This window comes from Pimephales promelas, chromosome 22 (genome assembly GCF_988280905.1).
Source record: "Pimephales promelas chromosome 22, fPimPro1.hap1.1, whole genome shotgun sequence".
NCBI lineage: Eukaryota > Metazoa > Chordata > Actinopteri > Cypriniformes > Leuciscidae > Pimephales > Pimephales promelas.
In genome coordinates, this window is record NC_142790.1 from 22,986,916 (window position 1) to 23,006,508 (window position 19,593).

Genomic DNA, 19,593 nt, shown 5'->3' on the forward strand with positions numbered 1-19,593 from the left:
GCCCAGAGCTGCATCCTGGAAGTGGTGCCATGGATTAGTCCCTCCATCACTCCACCTGCCCTTACGAGACCCTCTATCGCTCCACCTGCCCTTATTGCCTCAGATTGTGAAGCGCAGCGCAGCAACAAGCTCCGGCACGAAGGCACAGTCCCCTCTGGTGAATTCATCAGAATAAGCCGCAGAATGGGAACGGCTGTGTTGAGTCGGCAGTAGGATGTGGTGTTCGGCGGCTGTAAATACATGCTTGTAGTTTGAATAAAGCTTTGTTTTATGTGTTGTTGACTTGTATATGCATTTGTTTATTGTGATGGTTACTTTTATTTGTTCTTTTACTCATTTATTCATGTTTCTTATTGTTGTCAGTATATAATTTATTTAATTAATGTATGCATTAATTCATCGGTTGACTGACAATTGAGATGTTTCACTGCATTTAGCAATATAAATGAATTCATGCATAACTGTCATATGACAAAACAAATTACATTTTGCTTGTTTTATTAAATTATATTTTTAGTATATAAAAAAGTTATATAATTAAGTATTGGTCAGCATTTAATATTATTATTTTGTTTAAGTCTTGGGGTGGGCTAACAATGCAATTCATTCTGAGGTAATATTAATTTTTAAGGAATGATACTTACATTTTTCGAGTATAAAATCAACAGTTTTCTCCAAAAGAGATTTTCGAGCAGCTGCCGGTCTCCTTTGTGCAGACATTATAAACGCAGAGGAAAACTGTTCTAGGTTGTGCTGTCAAGTTACTGATGTTACGAAGTGTTAATGCACCTGTCGCTCATATAATTTAAAGTTATTACATGCAAGATCATGGAAAGATACTATAGTTTATGTAACAATCATAATGACAAAACAGAAAATATAAAGATCATTGGTTTGTGTACATCATACTATAACATAAAATTTATATTTATACAATATAAAATACAAAACTAAATATCTTTATTATAGTACTTCATAATACATAAAAAAAATTGTTATATGTCTGAGGGATGCAACGAGGTAAAGGAGAAACTTTTTGGGTATAAAACAAAGAAATTAACAACATAATCAAGAGATGATGATTTTGGGGTTTCTTAATAAAAAAAATATCATTATAAGAATAACACAGTTGGTCACATTAGTAGGGTTTAAAATAGAACAACTTAAATCAACCCTAAATGTATTCACAAAATAAATGGGCAGCTGTTTCTTCAACAATACCACAACAAAATGAGCAAGTTTCATCAATATCAAGATATTTATAGATAAATGAATTAAACGCATCGTTCATATATTATAAGGAGTTGCGCTTGTGATAAAACGTAGTAGGTCACATGATAGCGTCAACATGGCAGATGTCCGGTTCGCATTCATACTCAACGAGATTTGGCTATAAAGTACCTACTCTTTTAGCGCTCAATGAGTAAGTACTTATTGAAATTAAGTACCTACTCATTGAGTGTGCGGTTTGGAACGCAGCCACTGAGATACCACGTAGCATTTATGCCATTATAAATATCTCAATATCTCAGCTCTGGAAGGGTCTAGAACCTCCATTTTTACACTCAGGTCTAAGTCTCATGGCCCTCTATCAGAATCCAGAGTTTCATATCCAATCCAATCCAATCTTCTTGAAACTCTGGATTCTGATAGAGGGTCATGGGACTTAGACCTGAGTGCAAAAATGGAGTCCACAACACAAATGTATCGGTACTGTGATAGAAATTTCTTTTATAAAAAATATCTATATCAGCATTATTAAAAATGTCACTTCAGTAACAGACTTTCAAACCTACTGTCCATTCTAAAAAAATCCTGATTTAAAACATGCAATTCTACAGTCAATTTTTAACTTATTAAAGTTCAATCTTTCTATTTTACATACAAACTATGAAATACAGGCAAAAATATATACAAAATGTAAACACACCTTAGAAAATGTTGCTTGCTTGTGTCTCTGTGTGCTGCCATGCTTCTCTTCAATGTAGTTTTTTTTAAATATAATTATTACATGCAGAGCTTTACTGGCATTTGATTGGATGACAAACGTCCAATCTCATGGACTGCAGGCTTTAAACTAGGTGAAATGCTCCAGAAGTTAAAAAAGAGGGCTGACATGTGATGTCCATTGTAATGGACACAGGGTCTGAATGGGTTAAATGGAATAAAAAAAGGTCCCCATGTTAAAAGATCTCTCAAATGTTAAAAAAAGATTTACATTTCCAATAAAATATGTTATTAAAACAAATGTCCACAAAATATCAAGAAGCACAAGTGTTTTCAATGTTGATAAATGTTTCTTTAACAAAACTTACTCTGCATATCAGAGGGATTTCTGAAGGATCATGTGACACTTAAGACTAGAGTAATGGCTATGTTTTGTCCTTTAAAGCTATACTGCTCATTAGAGAGAAAAAAAAAAGTATACAAGGACAACATGACAGTGTCATAAAAATGGGAAATATATTTTTATTGGTACCTTTAAAGATACAGGTGTCATGACTCATGAATACTCACAGTAATGATCATGTTGGAAAGCAAACTCGACACCTCAAATTAGCTCTCTCTCTCTCTCTCACACACACACACACACACACACACACACACAAAAACACTATATGCACATTTCTATCCACCCACCCATACCCACGTCACATTTTCCTCACCAATCGCTTAGTTTAATCAGGATTGTTCTCCACATTCTGACTGATACAGATGGAACATATCCATTTCTTCACACTTTTCCCAAAAGCATTTTAACATGGATCTTCTATGGGCTTCAATAGCAGTCTATTTATTTTAAGTTTCAGCAGGAGGGAAGTTTGAAGATGGGAGTGTTAAGGAGTCTCTGTAGACAGAGCCAAACAAGACCTATCTGTAAGCGATGTCAAGCCTCAACATGCTCAGTGCAAGTTCAATTAACATGTTTTTACATGCACACAAACTCAACAATACATGAGGGCAAGTGTGAATCCGGATCGGAAAAGGAAGAGAAAGATTTGGTTCGTATAAAGAATGTGATTCACAATTACGCACTGGATTATGGGTAAACGGTTCACACAGCACGTAATGCAAACAGTGCATAATGTATAAATTAGCACATGCTTAAATTAAAAACAAACAAAACAGTGCATGATGGCGTTTTTTCGTTTTTGTTTTAAGGTATCAGTATTGACAGAACTGCAGTTGGAAACATTTGACTTTCAGGAATGGATTTTCAACACAATCTCCAGGGCTTACAGGAATCTGTTCAACACTCAAAGGGGGAAAGGTAATAAAAACACTCATGGAAAAAAGGAATATTCTGTGTTATATATATATTAAGATCTATAAAATCATACTCACTCAACACCTGTTAGTAATTCTCAGCCAATTGTGACTGCACCATCCACTTCACACCAGGATTTAAAAAAGGCAATCTAAGATTTATTATACATATTTATATTTATGTAAATAAAATAAAAATAACAATCAATAGTTTTTTTGATGTTCATTTGAATCAGGTATTGAAATACCTATTTGTTCATTTCAGTCACCCTTTCTGTGAAACACTGCAGCAGTGAGCTCGAGAAAAAATGGTTTGTGGCACAAAAAAAAATCGATAATTTCATATAAATGTTATGCCAGAACTTTCATTTAAAAAGGCCTTTGAGATGCTGCACTAAGCGAAACGCTCACAGACACATTTCTAGAACGTTTTCTGGTCCTGTATTCCAGACCAACGGATGGAACAATGGGAATGGGTATTCCACTTGGGTACGTTTATTCCCCCTCTCCTCGTCTGTTTTTCGGTCTCTCTGGAGAGGGGTGGGCGGTTACCATCCATTGATGATGTGGTTCATGTAGTCCTCGGTTGGCAGGCGTGCCATTCCCTCTCCCCCGACTCCGTCCTCTCGGAACGGGCTGTGGAAAGACGCCTGTCCTCTCAGTAGTCTTTGCTCCCGCCGGTCCAGCATGTGCTTGTACTGGTAGCGCTGCTGAAACAGGTCTTTGGCGTAATCATACAGCTTCATGTCAAGATCGTTGAGCTCCTCGATGCGCTGTATCGTGTCGTTGTCCAGGTCCACACCAGCCGCCCGGGTGCTGTTGTATTGCATGAATGGCCGGATGAACTTGAGGTGGAAGGTGCGCTCGAACAAGTACTGTGTCTTCCGCTGGAACTCCGTGAGGCCATAGAAAGCCATGTCTCGCAGGTTTTTCTTGGCTGATTCGAGCAGGAGCTGCGAGCGCCTCTTCTCGGGGACCGTTGAGAGGTTATAGCAGCCTACCAGGCTGAGGTCGGCAAGCATGCGCACTTGCCGGTTATTGGCTAGGTTGTAGGGGCAATCCATGAATTGCTGCAAAGTGCACCCTGACCAGTCCGTGCCCTCGTAGCAGGACGGCAGCTCTTCGGGTGTGGGGGTCCGTCCGTCGCACATGTGCAGGGACGTCTTCCACGTGGCCCCGCGCTGGACGTGCCTCCATTCGCTAAGATAGCGGGAAACAGGGTCCCTCAGCAGAGTAATGTAGTAGAACTTTCTGTTGGAAACAAGATAAGAGAACTCCATAAGGCACAAATCAAACCAATAACATACAAACCAGGGATGGAAATTAGCACCCGCCACCAGCCAGGGTAAATTCACTTCACCTACCAGCCACCGTGGCGGGTAAGTAAAAACAGCATACTGTCTCACCCATACGGCGGACACTTTTTAGAGGAGGCACACCTTCAACACCCGCGCGTTTCTTCCGTCGAGGCTCGAAGAGGGAAGAAAACGTGGGACCACAAGAGGCGGTTTGCCGTCCAAAGGGAGAGCTAGCCGCGAGTGCATGGTGTATTTTTAGGGCGGAGTAAGTTAGCGGTAAAGAGCTAGTCGCGTGAACATCTACCCGCGCGCTATTCCCGCATCTACTATTAGCTCGTAAAAGCGACGCGGCGCGCTCGTTTTTAGAGGCGCGCAAGTTCATTATTGCATAGCAACGACAGACGCCACGGGAGAGCACGCGCTTGTGGAAAGGAGAAAGCGGTGCGAACTGCGCTCTCCACGATGATGGGGAAGTATTAGCAAAGAATTCATTGATTCCTAGCCCTTGCATTAGCTTTATTACTAGATATATTTATGGAGATGAGAAATAAAAAGCCGCCTGAAATGAGTCACTGTCGACGTCGGTGAACAGATAATGGGCCAGATCACTGTTCATGCGATTGAGATTAAATAAACTGGTTAAGTAGTATTGTAGATCTTGGAGAAAGTTGAAAGTGGGTGGTAAAAACATTGAGTGGCTGATAGGTTTTGAAATCCACCAGCCACAGTGGACGGTGGACAAAAAAGTTAATTTCCATCCCGGATACAAACGTAAGATATTTATATTTAAGAATTTGGCAGACACTTTGATCAGTAAAGGCATACCCCTTGGATCTGAATGATCATGGCTTTGCTAGTGCCATGCTTAACAAGAGTATGTTATTAATATCAACAAAACGCATACAGTAGAACAAAAGAAAATGATCACAATGCAACCCGTTTTTTGGGTGTAGTATAGCTTTATCCTACAATTAATACTCTGTTTTGGAAGACAGGATGTAACAGGTGTAAACCATGACTCAATAAATGCCTGAATTGCTGAGTCTTCCCAGCATGCCCTGGGGCACCAATGTCTTAATCCTTGTCTTAACCCTACTTCACATCCTGTCTGCGTTGATCCTTTTGTGATCAATGGAACATCATTGTATATGCTACAAAAACAACAACTCGGAGCATTCCTGGTCTGGATGTGATCAAGAAAACCTGATATACGTATGGAGGAGAATATATTTGGGATATTATATTAAAATCAACATAATTTATATAAATGAATATCATGATGTTATAATAGAAGCTCCACTGATTTAGCATGTCAGTAGCAACACATGGTGATGGGTTTGACTACTAATCCAAAAAAATGTACCTTGCAAATATTCTAAGTCACTTTGGATAAAAGCGTCTGCTAAAATGCATAAATGTAAGTAGCAAAAAACACATTAAAGTTGGTTAGTTGAGATTCATTTCAATTAATCAGTTTTAATGAACTTTGTTTCTACTAAATGCAACTCCATTTATAGCAAAATGACATTAAAGTTAGTAAGGTTCCATTAATTTCAGTGAATGGGTTTTAAAGTAATTGAATAAAATCTCAAATTTCACCCACACACAACAAAAATCTTGTATGCCCATGCACACTCCCTTAACAAGAGATCTAACCCAAACATCTTTAATCATTATTATATGGAGCTGAAGTGAAAAAACAGGCATGGCTCAGAGTCTTTTACTGAAAGCCTGTTTAGAAGTGAGAGCAGTCAGATAACGATGGTGATGAAACTACCTCAAGAAAAGTCCTAAGTTCTTACACTGCTTACACACACAAGAGACCTTTCCTGAAAAACGTGCAAAAATAATTTACCAGAGCGTTCTGCCACTCATGGGATGCTAAAGTGTCAAAGGCCACAGGGAAAATAAGTTTCAGCGGAACCATGCAAAGGATTTGTGGAGTGGGAGGAAGACCAAGCACTGCCAACAACCTAGCAGGTGGTTTTCAACAGATTAATCTCAACCAAACTGACGACAGAGAGATTTAGCTCTCAGTTACTGATTCAACGCCCCCCTGTCACCAAGCGCTCCAGCTGTGCTTCACCCTACATTACCTCTTCATACCCCTGTGACCAAATGTGCCAAGGTTACAGATTCGCCTCAAAGTGCCAGAGAGCTGATTACACATTGGAAAACAGCATGAAATCTCTGATTAGACAAGAACAGTGGGCAATGCTGAAATTCATTGCTGGTGACCCACATTGCACTTAAAGGTATCACTGGGTGCTGAGATAGACTGAGCAATCATCTTGCCTCTGGCCAAGAGGCGGAAATCCAGCCAACATTGTGCACTCAAATGCTCTTAAATGGTACATGCAGTTCCCTTACTGACCACATGGTGGCAGTGTGCATGTATTAACCAGGCCCTTACAAAAGCACAGTTGCCGTTATGTACATTTCAATACCTTCCTTGTCACAGCAAGAAGACTCTCAGACTTGCAAGATCGTTGTTAAAAGTGACTTTCTGACTTCTTCAGACTTCTGTTGATCTTTTCCTCTTTTCCCCAAAATCAATAGAATAATTTGTTTGACTCTTTGTCTTTTCAAGATCTTCTTTTTGTTCATTCCCTCTTCCTTTCTCACTATTTGGTGACAAGGCAGCAGGCTTACAATCATTAGTGAGCCTGAGAGACATCGGAGATCCCTCTGCAGTGCCAAGGCTTCCCGTTTTAATAACTCTCATGTTTCCACAGCGATTAAACTCTGGGCCGCATCAACACACATGGCAGATCTAAATCCCAGCCAATAACTGGCTGCCTGCACTGTGCAAGGTCGGTCAATACTAATAACACACAGTGAAACAGCCACATTATTAATGAGAATGGACCCAGTACTGAGACTTGGGGCACCTCACAATGTAACCGAGGATCATTGGACTGCAGTGGTTCGTTACACTTTTATAAAAGTGTTTCATAATTAAATTAAGACCAAGCTGAGGCCAGCTTGGGTGGAAGGATTTCAGCAAGTGTGCAAGGCTGATTTGGCAAAATCAACAGGAAGTGTAGGTGGATGCTGTTTTAGGTATTTGTTTAACCCTCTTGTACTGCAAAACGTCAATGTTAGAAAGAGTATACATTTGTAAAACTACATAGTCTTACATCAAATGACTGATAATGAACAGTTGCGTAATCCTAAAACACTGCAAAATTAAAGACCTGGGGGGCTTTTTCACTGCTGAAATCCAACACACTTAACAAAAACATTAAAACAAGCCACAACTTCATTAAAAATCCCATTATTGAGGTTGCAACCCTGCTCTCTCCCACTGAGACATGGGAAAGGAAATGTGGCTTTTGAGAGAGACGGAATGAACAGCCCGCTGGAGAGTCTGGAGTTCAAGGTCACAGCCGAAGACAGAGCGTGCTGGAAGACTCCTCCTCGGGCTGACAGCTCACAGTGGAGCCATCACAACTCTCCATCTGACACAACTCCACATGCAAATCAGCCTCTCAAATATGTGATGACTGCACAAAGACCAGTCACCCTTTCTGACAGACCCGACACAAAACAGCTGTGGGGGCACTTTTTCCTCTTTCAGACAAACAACACACAGCAGAAGTGGGAGAAAAACAGACAGAACAGCTTTCAGTGTTTGGTTCGGATGAGTGTGTTAACCCTGATAGTGTTTGTTGGGGCCAAGATGGTTTTTTGTTCTCTCACACACACCAATAACACCATTCATCTCCATTGTTGGCTTCTTAGGAAGTTTCACTCCCAGTACTTCCACCAATAGTGCGTTTAAACTAGAGAAGTGAAGCATTGCTGCATTATTGATGGAGTGCCTACACTGACTCCTGACGCACGGTCCAGTCACCTTGCCAGAGCCTCCAAACTTCTACTGGTTTAACATTCTAGTACCTCCCGACTGGTTTAATTTCATCAGGGAGGGCTAAGCTGTCCTGGGTGTTTCAGCTCGTTTTTCGCTGCTCTGAGTGCGGATTGGGAAATGAAAGTTTCTTTTTTTTGCCAGCAAAAAGCACCAGACTGTGCAAAATGACTCTAGTCTGTCATCCTGGAGATGGTCCACTTGAAAATCCATTTCTCTGTAAGAGCCGAGTATAAAAAAATAGATACAAAAAACGCAAAGAAAAGCATTGCCAATTCAGAGTGGACATTTGTGTACACACACAAACTCTGTCTAACACACAACTGAACATTACCTCTTCATGACCACACAAGGATGATTACACACACTGACATATGACACCAGGATGGTTTTTTATGATTACTACAAGCATTTGATCCTTCAAATTCGATGCAAGGCTGCACAACACAAGTCGTTTTGAACTAGCCCACCACATGCGTACTGATATAATTATACCTTTCATCAGATGATGTAATTCTACTGGCATATTCAGGGTTTGGTGGGCCTGGTTGTTTGTTTCACAAAGAGTCAAAGTTGCTTTCCAGTTTACAGTGTTGTGCCTGAACGCGTTATTTTGGGCGAATGTGAACGTGTATTACTGCCTGATGAACTACTGTTAACGTGTTCATTCTGGTGTCTGTGACCGCACGCTCTCTCAGTTTAACTTCGTACAATAGGGTGCCAGATTTGCCAGATAATATGTAGCGAAAAAACACCCAATCTGGCAACACCAGCCACCAGTGTCGCATAGCGTCCACCGTCGACAAAACGAGCGAGGAGGCGTCGTATGATCATTTAAAAGGGTTTTATGACGAGGTCGGTGAGGATGGGAAAAGTCTTACATTTCTGTGCAACCTTTGCCCGGCGATAAAATAATTGTTGTCTGTGGTTGTATATTGGCTGTGGCAATAATAATTTTTTTTTTTTTTAAAGAAGCTCACAACATATGGAAAAAAAGAACTATGAATGAACTAGTTCATTTTAAAATGTGTGAACTATAGACCAGTGAGAGGTCTGTATGGATTAGTGCTGTAGCGGCACGTCGATGACGTCGATGCTTCGACGTAAAAATTGCGTCGACGTCATATTTTTGCGTCGACGCTTCTTTATTTATTTATTTTTTGCATGTTCCCGGCGGTACAGCTTGCCACACACACGTGGGAGACCGAAACATTGCGGAATAGAAGACGAAGACAACTAGAAGTGAATGTGCTATCCATTAAATGAATCACACACAGTAAACAAACCCTTAAAAAAAAAAAAAACTTTGCAATTTAGCAAACTGGGTGCCAGTGTGGTGAGACGTACAAGCTCGGGCAGATTCGGCTTGAAGTCGTTCATCCCGGACGCGGCACCGCACGCGCTGTTACAAAAAAGGCGTACACAGCCACAGTCTTCCTGGTCTTGCGCACCCAACGCGTCATTTTTGCCGCACGCACATTCGCGCTCGTGCGGACGTGTCGAGTACAAGGCTTTACTCCGTGTCAGCACGCGCTCTGATCAGTAGGTGCACAAACCTCTCCCGATTCATCTCCATCAGTAGCAGCCTCCGATCGCACCACTAACTCCGCCTCCGTTTCCCTCCTCAGCTGATATTAATATTTAAACATTCTCTATGATAAAAACTGTTTGTAAAAAAAAAAGATATTTTAATAACACGGTTTTGGCGGTTGTAGAGTTATAATGATGGTGTTCAAATACATAACATTAGACTAACGTTAGCCAGCTTATAGTATCTCAGTATGCTAGTATTTATTTGAGATACATTGGTTTTTTTTATTAATTGAGCAGCAGAAAAATATTCTTTATATTAGTCGACCAATTAGTCATTAGATTAGTCGACTAATCGATAAAATAATCGCCCAACTAATCGTTTAGTTAATAATCGTTTACCCCAGCCCTAGTATGGATTATATTACTTATATTACCGTTCAAAAGTTTTGGATCAGTAAGTTTATGAAATGAATCGCTTCGAATGCTCACCAAGGCTTTATTTATTTGATCAAAAATATATTAAAACAGTAATATTGTAAAATTATTTAAAACAGCGGTCTAGTATTTTTCATTTGCTTTAAAATGTAACGTATTTCTGTGAAATTATGAATTTAATTCTCAAATACTCAATTGAATGATTGAGTAATGGCGGAAAATTCAGCTTTACCCATCAAAGCTGAATTTTCCGCCATTACTCAATCAATCCTTGCTAAATAAACCAAAACAAAACAATTTTCAAAAAAAAAAAAAAACGTTTGAAAATTTTGCATATAACGCCATGCTAACAGTATGCAGGCTAAAATATGCGATGAATGAATGAGGTAGAATGTCACAATCATTTCACACACCACTGCGTTTTACACATTTAAAATATAACCAACTTTGAAAATCCACACATCTGATAAATTATGCTTTATACAATCCTTTGTAACAAGATAAGCTATTTTTACCCTGATCTGAGAATATACACAAACATGATGATGAACTGTATAGGGAACCAGAAGTAAGATGAAACCAGAGAATGAAAGAAGTTTCAGTAGGTGGAAATTTTATCCGTGACGGCATCAAACCTGTTAAAGTACGGTGGGAATGAGGATTTCAACTACATTTCTCTGACTATCAAAGGCACCTCAGCTGCTTTCACCAGGATGAATGTAAATTCCACCTTATTCGCGGCGCTCGCTGTCGCATGCTAGCCGTTACGGCTGAGAGAGCGTGACTAACAAGAGAGCGGCGATTCTTTCGTCTTGGGATGTGGGAGGATGAGACACAGATAAAGATGGCAGTGTGTCCATGAGAGAGAGGAAGAAAGGAGAAAAAGGATGAGGAGAGAGCTATAAAGAATGAGATTTTTATGGAAAAAAAAAATGCGAGTAGTGCCCCAAGTAGATGAAGAGGAACCACAAATAAAACCACCAGATCATCTTGGAAATGTGGTAAATAAGTCAGTGAGGACGTGTGGACCCCCTGCAGGTCCTATCTGGGGTCTCGTAAAGCAGCGATCTTAAAAAAGCACAGGTGTTCCTCTTTAGAACGGGTGATAAATTACATGTTGAGATGCAAGCAAGCGGAAAGACTCCCGGCAGGTTTAAGATCTGCCAAATGTGCAAGGACAGATCAAGCACCAAACCAACACACAGAAGGAACCCTCCGTGACCTCTTGGGTGTCATTAAAAAGCTGTCATGATGTGAATTGTGACGGGCATCGCGGGGCATCAGTAGTCTGAAGATTATGTGAGCGGAGAGGAAGAAGAGCTGTGATTTCACCTGGAACTTTTTCAGCTTTTTTTTTTTTTAAATCGGAACATCTGTTTGCGCACACTCCAAAAAATGAGCAACACATGCTAACATCTTATAATGCAACAGTTCACAACATGGGAATAAATTAGGTGTTAACAGATTATTAGGAATCAGAATTAAATTGTGAAATATTAGCAGAAAGTCAATGATCAAACATTACGGAAAACGTGAGCTGACCACATATGCTGTGCAATTTAAAAAGCCTCGTATTAAGGAAAACATACTGAAGATTGCAGCTGAACTTTAAATAAAGAGGGAGTTATCAGTGGAGAGACAGACAGCGAAACAGTCAATAAAGATGGAGCAGAGAGATAGAGCTGGAGCTTATTGTTGCATGCGACTCTTCATGTTTATGTATGATTGATGATTCAGGAGGGACTAAGGCAAGAATGGAGACTAGAGAGGGAATAATGAAGGATTTCATAAATTCCTCTCATAATATGATGCTCTCCTGAGAAACTCGATCTGGCCTTTAACATCCAACCCTGAATACTTGCTCCTTTGCTGATGTGGAAAGTTTTAAGAGAAAGGTTTTCAGGTTTTCTATGAAATATTAAGAGTAATACCTAAAAAAAAAACTAGAACCAAAAACAACAAAAGCAAAACAAAACAATAAAAAAGCCTACCAGTCTTTAAGAAATCTGGTGGCCAATTGGTGGTGGCCTGGATTACTATTATACCGTATCGCTACTAATGATATATAATTAATATAAATAATAAATCATTATTACTATTATTGTCAAATAAATGTAATATTTATTTTTTTTAATATATATATATATATATATATATATATATAAATTATTATTTTAATTATTATTTTAATATGTCATAAATATTCAATGCATCACGCAAACATGACCAAAATAGGAAGAAAATACCATGTGCCCTTAAAAAAACAGACCAGATAGGCCTAGCATGTGAGAAAGAGACAAGAAAGACCACCACGTAAGACTCTAAAAGCACATTAAAAGAGCTCTCCACCAGGAACGCTATGGTTCTGATCCAATTAGTAGCAGGAATGTGAGCAATGTTTATAGCGAAGAGACCCCCTAACAGCCTGAGGGGAAGATCCTCTGTTTCACCTTCACTGACTTCTCATGGACACACACTGCAATTCCAACAGAACCCACAATTCCTACAGAACTGCTTAGAATAACATGGAAACATGACCTCTTCGGTCCATACAGTCCAGACTAAAATCCAATTCTTTTCATTACCAAAGTCTGTTTTGTTTATTAAACTAATCTTATTTCATTCTTTCATTCATTTTAATGAGAACAAAGGTGTCTGTTTTAGTGTTGGATTCCTGTGTTCGGGTTTAAACAGAGAGTATCTCTGGAAGATGAGGCCGGAATGCGTTTCACCCCAGGCGTCTTTAGACCATCGTCTTACCAGACAGACAAAGAGATCTTAGAGAAAGAGAGCGCGAGACAGAGAGGCTTGGAAGTGAAATACATGAGATCTTAAATAATGATCACTCTCACTTTCGGTTTGAGACTGAGTGTGCTTTTACTGCATGATAAATTAAGTTAAATCGTAACACTTTAGTTTAGGGTCCATTTGACACTATGAACTAGCATTCATATTGCTAAGATATTGTCAGTTGTAGTGGAAATTTTGTACCCATCTCTTAAATAATAATTAAAGAACAAATGAAGATCTCGAAAGTCATAAGTATACATATTTATTTCTGGCAAGAAAGGCAGTTCTCACACAGACAGAGTCTCCATGAGAAGGGCAAAAGTATTCTCACTTTACAGAGCTTATATACAAAAAAGATCATCCTCCAAAATGTACCCCCTCCCCTTCTTATCTTCTGACTAAGGCCCAGCACGCCACGTACACAGTTTTTCAGTTCCTCTTATTTTAACAACGATTATCAATGCATCTCCTCAGCAAACATATATGTCATTTCAAGAAAACCTAACCAAACTATGTCTGATTTCTACTGCACTCAAAGTTATCTATTGCTAAAAAAAAGCAGAACGTTCTGTCCTTTGCCCTGTCCTACCAACCCGGTCTCATCCCAAGACGTCATATAACTGACGTTTTGGGACGTCTTTTGACCATACGTCAATATTCGCCTTTTTAGGGCCCCCTTAAACGTCGGTAGATGAGGTTATGGGATCCTAACTCTACCCCATACCTAAACCTAACCCTAAACCTAACCCGTCACCTAACTGACGTTAAAGGTAAAGCGTCAGTTGTATGACGGCCCGGGATCGCCATCTACCGACGTTTAAGGGGGCCCTAAAAAGGCGGATATTGACGTATGGTCAAAATACGTCCCAAAACGTCAGTTATATGACTTTTTGGGATGAGACTGTGTTAGTCCTACTGACCAAATGTAAAGGGGGCACTTATTTAGCTATTTGCAAAGCAGAAAACACATCTTGTAATTTTCTTTGACACACTCTACTTTTGAGTAAAATCACATCTATATAAAATAAGAAGACATCTGTGTTTACAGAACATATCTATATGAGAACACATCTATTTGGGAACACAAACTATATATATATATATATATATACAGTATATATATATATATATATATATATATATATATATAAATGTTTAAAAATAATTTCTATCACACTGTTTATTAGTACTCATTAAGCACTAAACTTATTATGCCATTTTCTGCATCTCTTAATCCTACCCAATACCTAAATTTAACAACTACATTACTAACTATAATAAGCAGTAATTAAGAGTTAATTGAGGCATAGGTCATAGTTAATAGTTAGTTACTGAATTGGACCCTAAACTAAAGTGTGACAAAAATGGGACCGATACGATACATAAAATATAAATAATTAATGTTGTAAATAATGTGAAAATAATGAAAAGGTTATAGTAAACTACAACGAAATATGGACTAAACACATGCATTAAAAATGAGACAGCAAAGGCACATTTGAGTTAAAGACAAATATTATATTAATAAAATAATTAAAAAGTAAAAAATATGATGTAGAAATATAAAGGCTAAATAACAAAGGCAAGAATATGGGCACCAAGTAAATAATAATAATGATTATTTTATATATATATATATATATATATATATAAAAATGTGGACCGATAAAGACAGACCATCTCTCTCTTCTCAAATCACCGCAGCTGAAGCTTTCTTTCTGCAGTCTCACTGTGATCTTCCCACTGAACTGTTTTTGAGCTCCTGTCTTTGGCGTCTCTAACCAACCCCTGCCTTCATCCTATTGGCCTTTTAATTAGGTTGCTATGGTGACACACAGACAGGTGTACTCAGTCTCTGGCATCCAGCGTTTTTCCCCTCCGCTTGTTTTTTAAAACTACTGAGGCACGAAGCAGATGCCGTTCCTTTTTCTGCTCCTTCCTCATCCTCACAGTCTCTTTCTCTCTCTCTCTCTCTCTCTCTCTCTCTCTCTCTCTCTCTTTCTCTGGCTCCTCTTTTTCAGGCTGTTTGGAAGGAGGCCAGAGGCTTTTCCCCTTTTTTTCCCTGGCTAATGCACATCACTGCTGGTGTTGCACATCCATCTTTTCAGGCTTAACTGTCTATTTATTGGGCCTTATTGTACTGCTATTTGTTCATTTTTACTAGAATATACACATTCATTTTACTGCCATGCTGAAAAATGAGACCAGTATGTCTTGTGTTGCTAGTTAGGATGTTAGTCATATACTGTGTGCTGATATTTGTATCTTTAGCTTGTTATCGGTTTTATATTTCAACCATCAATAGTTAACATAGGAGAAATGTAAGAGTTTAACATGTGTGTTGTTCACATTATTCTCTGCAAATAAACAAAGAAAGTCTTTTTTAGTGTACAAAGACAACAAACACACAAGGAAGACATGACGCACACTCGCACAGTTTGATGTTAATAAGTGTTTCTGACCTCTCCAGGATGCCTGTCACACATCAGATACTCCTGGATAATTGCAACGTCTATTTTCGCTCTATTCAATGAAGACCATGCAAATGGAGACATTTGTGAATTTTGTCATTTTAAAGCACAGACAACATCTTTATCATGGTGACGCTGAGAGAAACGACGAGCATAAAGATAAACAAGAAAAAAAATGAAGGCTCAAACGAAACATTGGCCTTGCTGTAATGCATTGAGGGTCCTTGGTAGGAGGTCAGACAGCTGAAGCCTGCATATGCCTGAAGGTTGATAAAAGCAGACGGGCCTTGGAGACCCTTCAGGGTCAGTTGTTGATCTCCCACACTTGAACTAAAACAAACACACACACACACACACACACACACACAAAGCAAGCTAATATTCAAAGTATAGCCCAAACAAAAAGAGCACAATTCCTGACTCTGACAAGATTACAAGTTGTGTATATTCTAACTAAGAATATACTCACAATGTATAATGTCATCAGGAAAAAATGAGTAAAGAAATAAATAAAATAAGGAAAGAGGAAAAGATATGTTATTTGTGTGTGTGTATGTGTGTGTGCTGTTCTCTCAAAAAGAGAACAGAAAAAGGAGAAGAAAAAAGAAGGAATGGAAGTACAGTATAAAAGGAGGACAAAGAAAGAGAGGAAAGATAAAAGGAGGAAAGTAAAAGAAAAAAAGATAAACAAATGGAAGGAATGGAAAAAATATAGGAGGGAAAAGGTAAAAGGTAAGATGCAGGGAAAGAAAAAAATAGAGAAAAAAGAAAGAACAAAGTAAGGAAGACAAAAAGGGAGGAAAGGAATAAACTAAAGGAATATCCCGGTTGCATAAACTGCTAAGAATTTAGTCTTACAAGCTAGTCTTCATATTTTTTTTAAAAAATTAGTTACATTAAAAAATGTAGATTGGTCTGTAGTGTCTGGACCAATCAGACACACATAAATGATTCATTATATTTAAATGAATAATCCAGCAAACTCACTATCCCAACAAAGGTCTGTGAAAGGCTAACACACTGGCAAAACTCAGTGTCCTGTTACATGACTGATAAGTTTTACAACCCAAAAGAATGTGCATGGACTTAATTCTTGCTGAGGAGGAGAAATTAACCCTTTAATCCTATATATTCTATATATAGAACTGTGTCATAAATGTATTAACATGTATCTAATGGTCCCTTGCACGATTTTCCTTTATGTTGTTTGGTGTATGTTTTCTTGTGGTTAAACATACATACAGACTTTGCATATATGGTTAACCAGAATCATATGCATGGCATATTTGGTCTCTATAACCTGGTACTTTGAAGGTCGAAATGATATGTCGATAACAACAACATATTAGTATTACAAGAATCTTTCATAGTTTCTTCATCAGCAACCACCCCTCCAGCACCCTTAAAACAAAGACCAAATTCCCACCTGGAACTTCCACCCTTCTTATTGGCCGAGCCAATCCTGACAGCTTGGACTTTTCTCAGGGTTATAAATTGCATCCACAGCAGCCCTTCCCTCTCTCACGTGCTCTTACGCTCCCTTGTCCTCTGGCTCTCTCACACTCTTGGTCCTTCTTGAGAAGTCATAACGTGAAGATGAGGCAGAACTAGAAGTCCCTCAAGGACTCCCAAGCTTGCGCAAAGCTGCGGCCTTGTCTTTCCATTCACCAAAGATCCTCTGACTACCACTGGTTCTCTCTCATCAAGACCACATCAGCAAAGATCACCCGGAGCCTCAACAAATTGCATCAGGACAGTTCAAATGGACGAGACATGCAAGTATCAAACGTAGTCTCATTATTTGATACATTAAGTATATCCTTACCCCTTTTCAAGAGGGGTGAGTTAGAACTAAACCAATGGTTTGCTCAGGCTGTTTATCTGCTGAACATCAAACAATGCTATAACATCTTGCTCCTTCAGCTCTCCTTCCCTTGGGAAACTGTATGCATGTATGTATGTGTATTAGAGTAGTTTAAATGTTTAGTCTAGTTAATAAAGTCTTTTTCATATCACACGTAAAGTTGTCCGTGTCTCAAGCTCATATCTGGAGTCACTTATCATAGATCTTGATTACTTGCTCTTAGTGGTACTTAAAGACATTTCCCAAGCCCTGGAAATGTAAATTTCGATTAATTAATTAATAACCGATATTGAGTGTTCACAGGATGAACCGAGTAATTGGTTGTAATGTTAATGTAGCTACATCAAGTTTAACCCCATTAGCTGATCCAAATATTCATAACCAATTATAACAAGTTATGATTGATTATTAATATTTCATAGAGCTAGTTTGCGAAAAAGTAAGATTGGTCGCCCCTTGACTAACCGCTAGTTGGTCATACTACTTAAACACAGCCATTATGTTAAGACTGTGTCTTATACGCAACTGGACACTAGTTAGCAATTCAGTGCGGTCTATTCTTTCACTGACCTAAATTGCAAGGATGGAAAGACTGAAAAGAAACAAAATACACAAATTAATACAAAAAAAATACAAGAATAGGCAAGACAAACGTAGCTCTTTTCACTACCACTACAAACTGGTTCTCCCCCGCAGAGAGAGTCGCTGTGTTGTTCTGACTGCTGATTAGTAAACTAACTGGATTTCTACATCTGGTAACTCTAGCAGAACAGATGCCCATTATCACAGTTTAATCAGCCCACTGATCCTCCATGCTGACCGAGGGACGGATCTAGACACACACGTTCCTCATCGATCAATATGGATCTGTCTGCAGAGATCAGACAGTGTGTGACAAGGCAATACATGGTGCTTGGAATGGCAACTCCTTCAAATCTCATTCATATTCAAACACCCTTTTCCATGCCATAACCAAACATGGTCACCAAACGCGTTTCCCTTCCAATAATGCTTTTCTCCAACAACATCAACAAAAAAGATTTGCTGTTATTTTATCTAACAAATGAACAATTGTCCACTTAAAAAAATTGTGTAAGCTCGATCATTCGATAAAGCACTATCAACAGCTAATTCATAGCTGTCAACATTGAACATTGAAAATAAGGGAGTTTTCCCGGAATCCATCCCCAAAATAAGGGATTTTTTTTTTTTGCACGATTCTCACCCACAAACTTTAAAAATAAAGCACTAATCCTTAAAAGTCTAAGGTGTTCATAACTAGCCTATGTGTGAGAGAGAAAGAGACAGTGATTTAAAGGGAAAAAAATCTACATTTGGATTAGCGTGTGTTGCTCTAGCATTTGGACAACAATTTCAACACTTAGCCTATCACACATCTTCCAAAATCCGCAAAATAGGGAAGTGGGCTGTCTGTTTATTTTAATTACATTTACACATTTTGTGTAGCTTTAAAGAGCCTATTTAGCCTGATGGTGGACCATCACTCAGAAGACACACTATCCTATCTTTATATCCTCCTATAGGCCCAGAACGTTTTTTTTCTTCTTCATGTAATCACATTGTTAAGAGCTTAAGAAACAAATGGAAAAAAAGAAAATATATTTTATTCATATATTTGAAAATCTATTTATAATAATTATTATTTGTTTAAATTACATTGATATCTGAATTTATGTAAAAACCTAGACTTTCAAACATCAAAATGTAATGTATTAATATGTATTCGAGTACAAAATTACATTCAGAGCTAGCCTAAACATCGTTTCCTATTTTTTATTTATTTATTTGCCTGGAAACGCAAAGAAATTCCAGGCAAAGAAACACGCTTGCCTGTCGCGTGAAAAATAGGCGTCAGTTCTATTTCTAGCATGCACGCGTTTTCTGGAGACGCGCGTGTCACGCAGGCAGCGTGCAATAAAAACGGACACGCCACGCAGCCAGTGTGTCTCCGGCCAGCGCGCGCGGCACCGCATCCGAGGATAAACGACTTCAAGCCGAATCTGTCCGAGCCCGTACGTCTCACACAATCAGAGAGTAAAAATACGG

At 38.8% G+C, this 19,593-nt stretch overlaps 1 protein-coding gene across 1 annotated transcript in view; it reads right to left on the bottom strand.

Annotated features, from left to right (window-relative positions):
• Nucleotides 1-2,449: 2,449 nt before the first annotated feature.
• hs6st1b (heparan sulfate 6-O-sulfotransferase 1b) overlaps nucleotides 2,450-19,593 on the bottom strand; it is a 66,544-nt gene continuing 49,400 nt past the window's right edge. Inside the window, exon 2 of the mRNA XM_039684870.2 lies at nucleotides 2,450-4,518. Within this exon, the coding sequence (XP_039540804.1) occupies nucleotides 3,816-4,518 (703 nt within the window). The 3' untranslated portion in view covers nucleotides 2,450-3,815. The remainder of the gene's footprint in view (nucleotides 4,519-19,593) is intronic.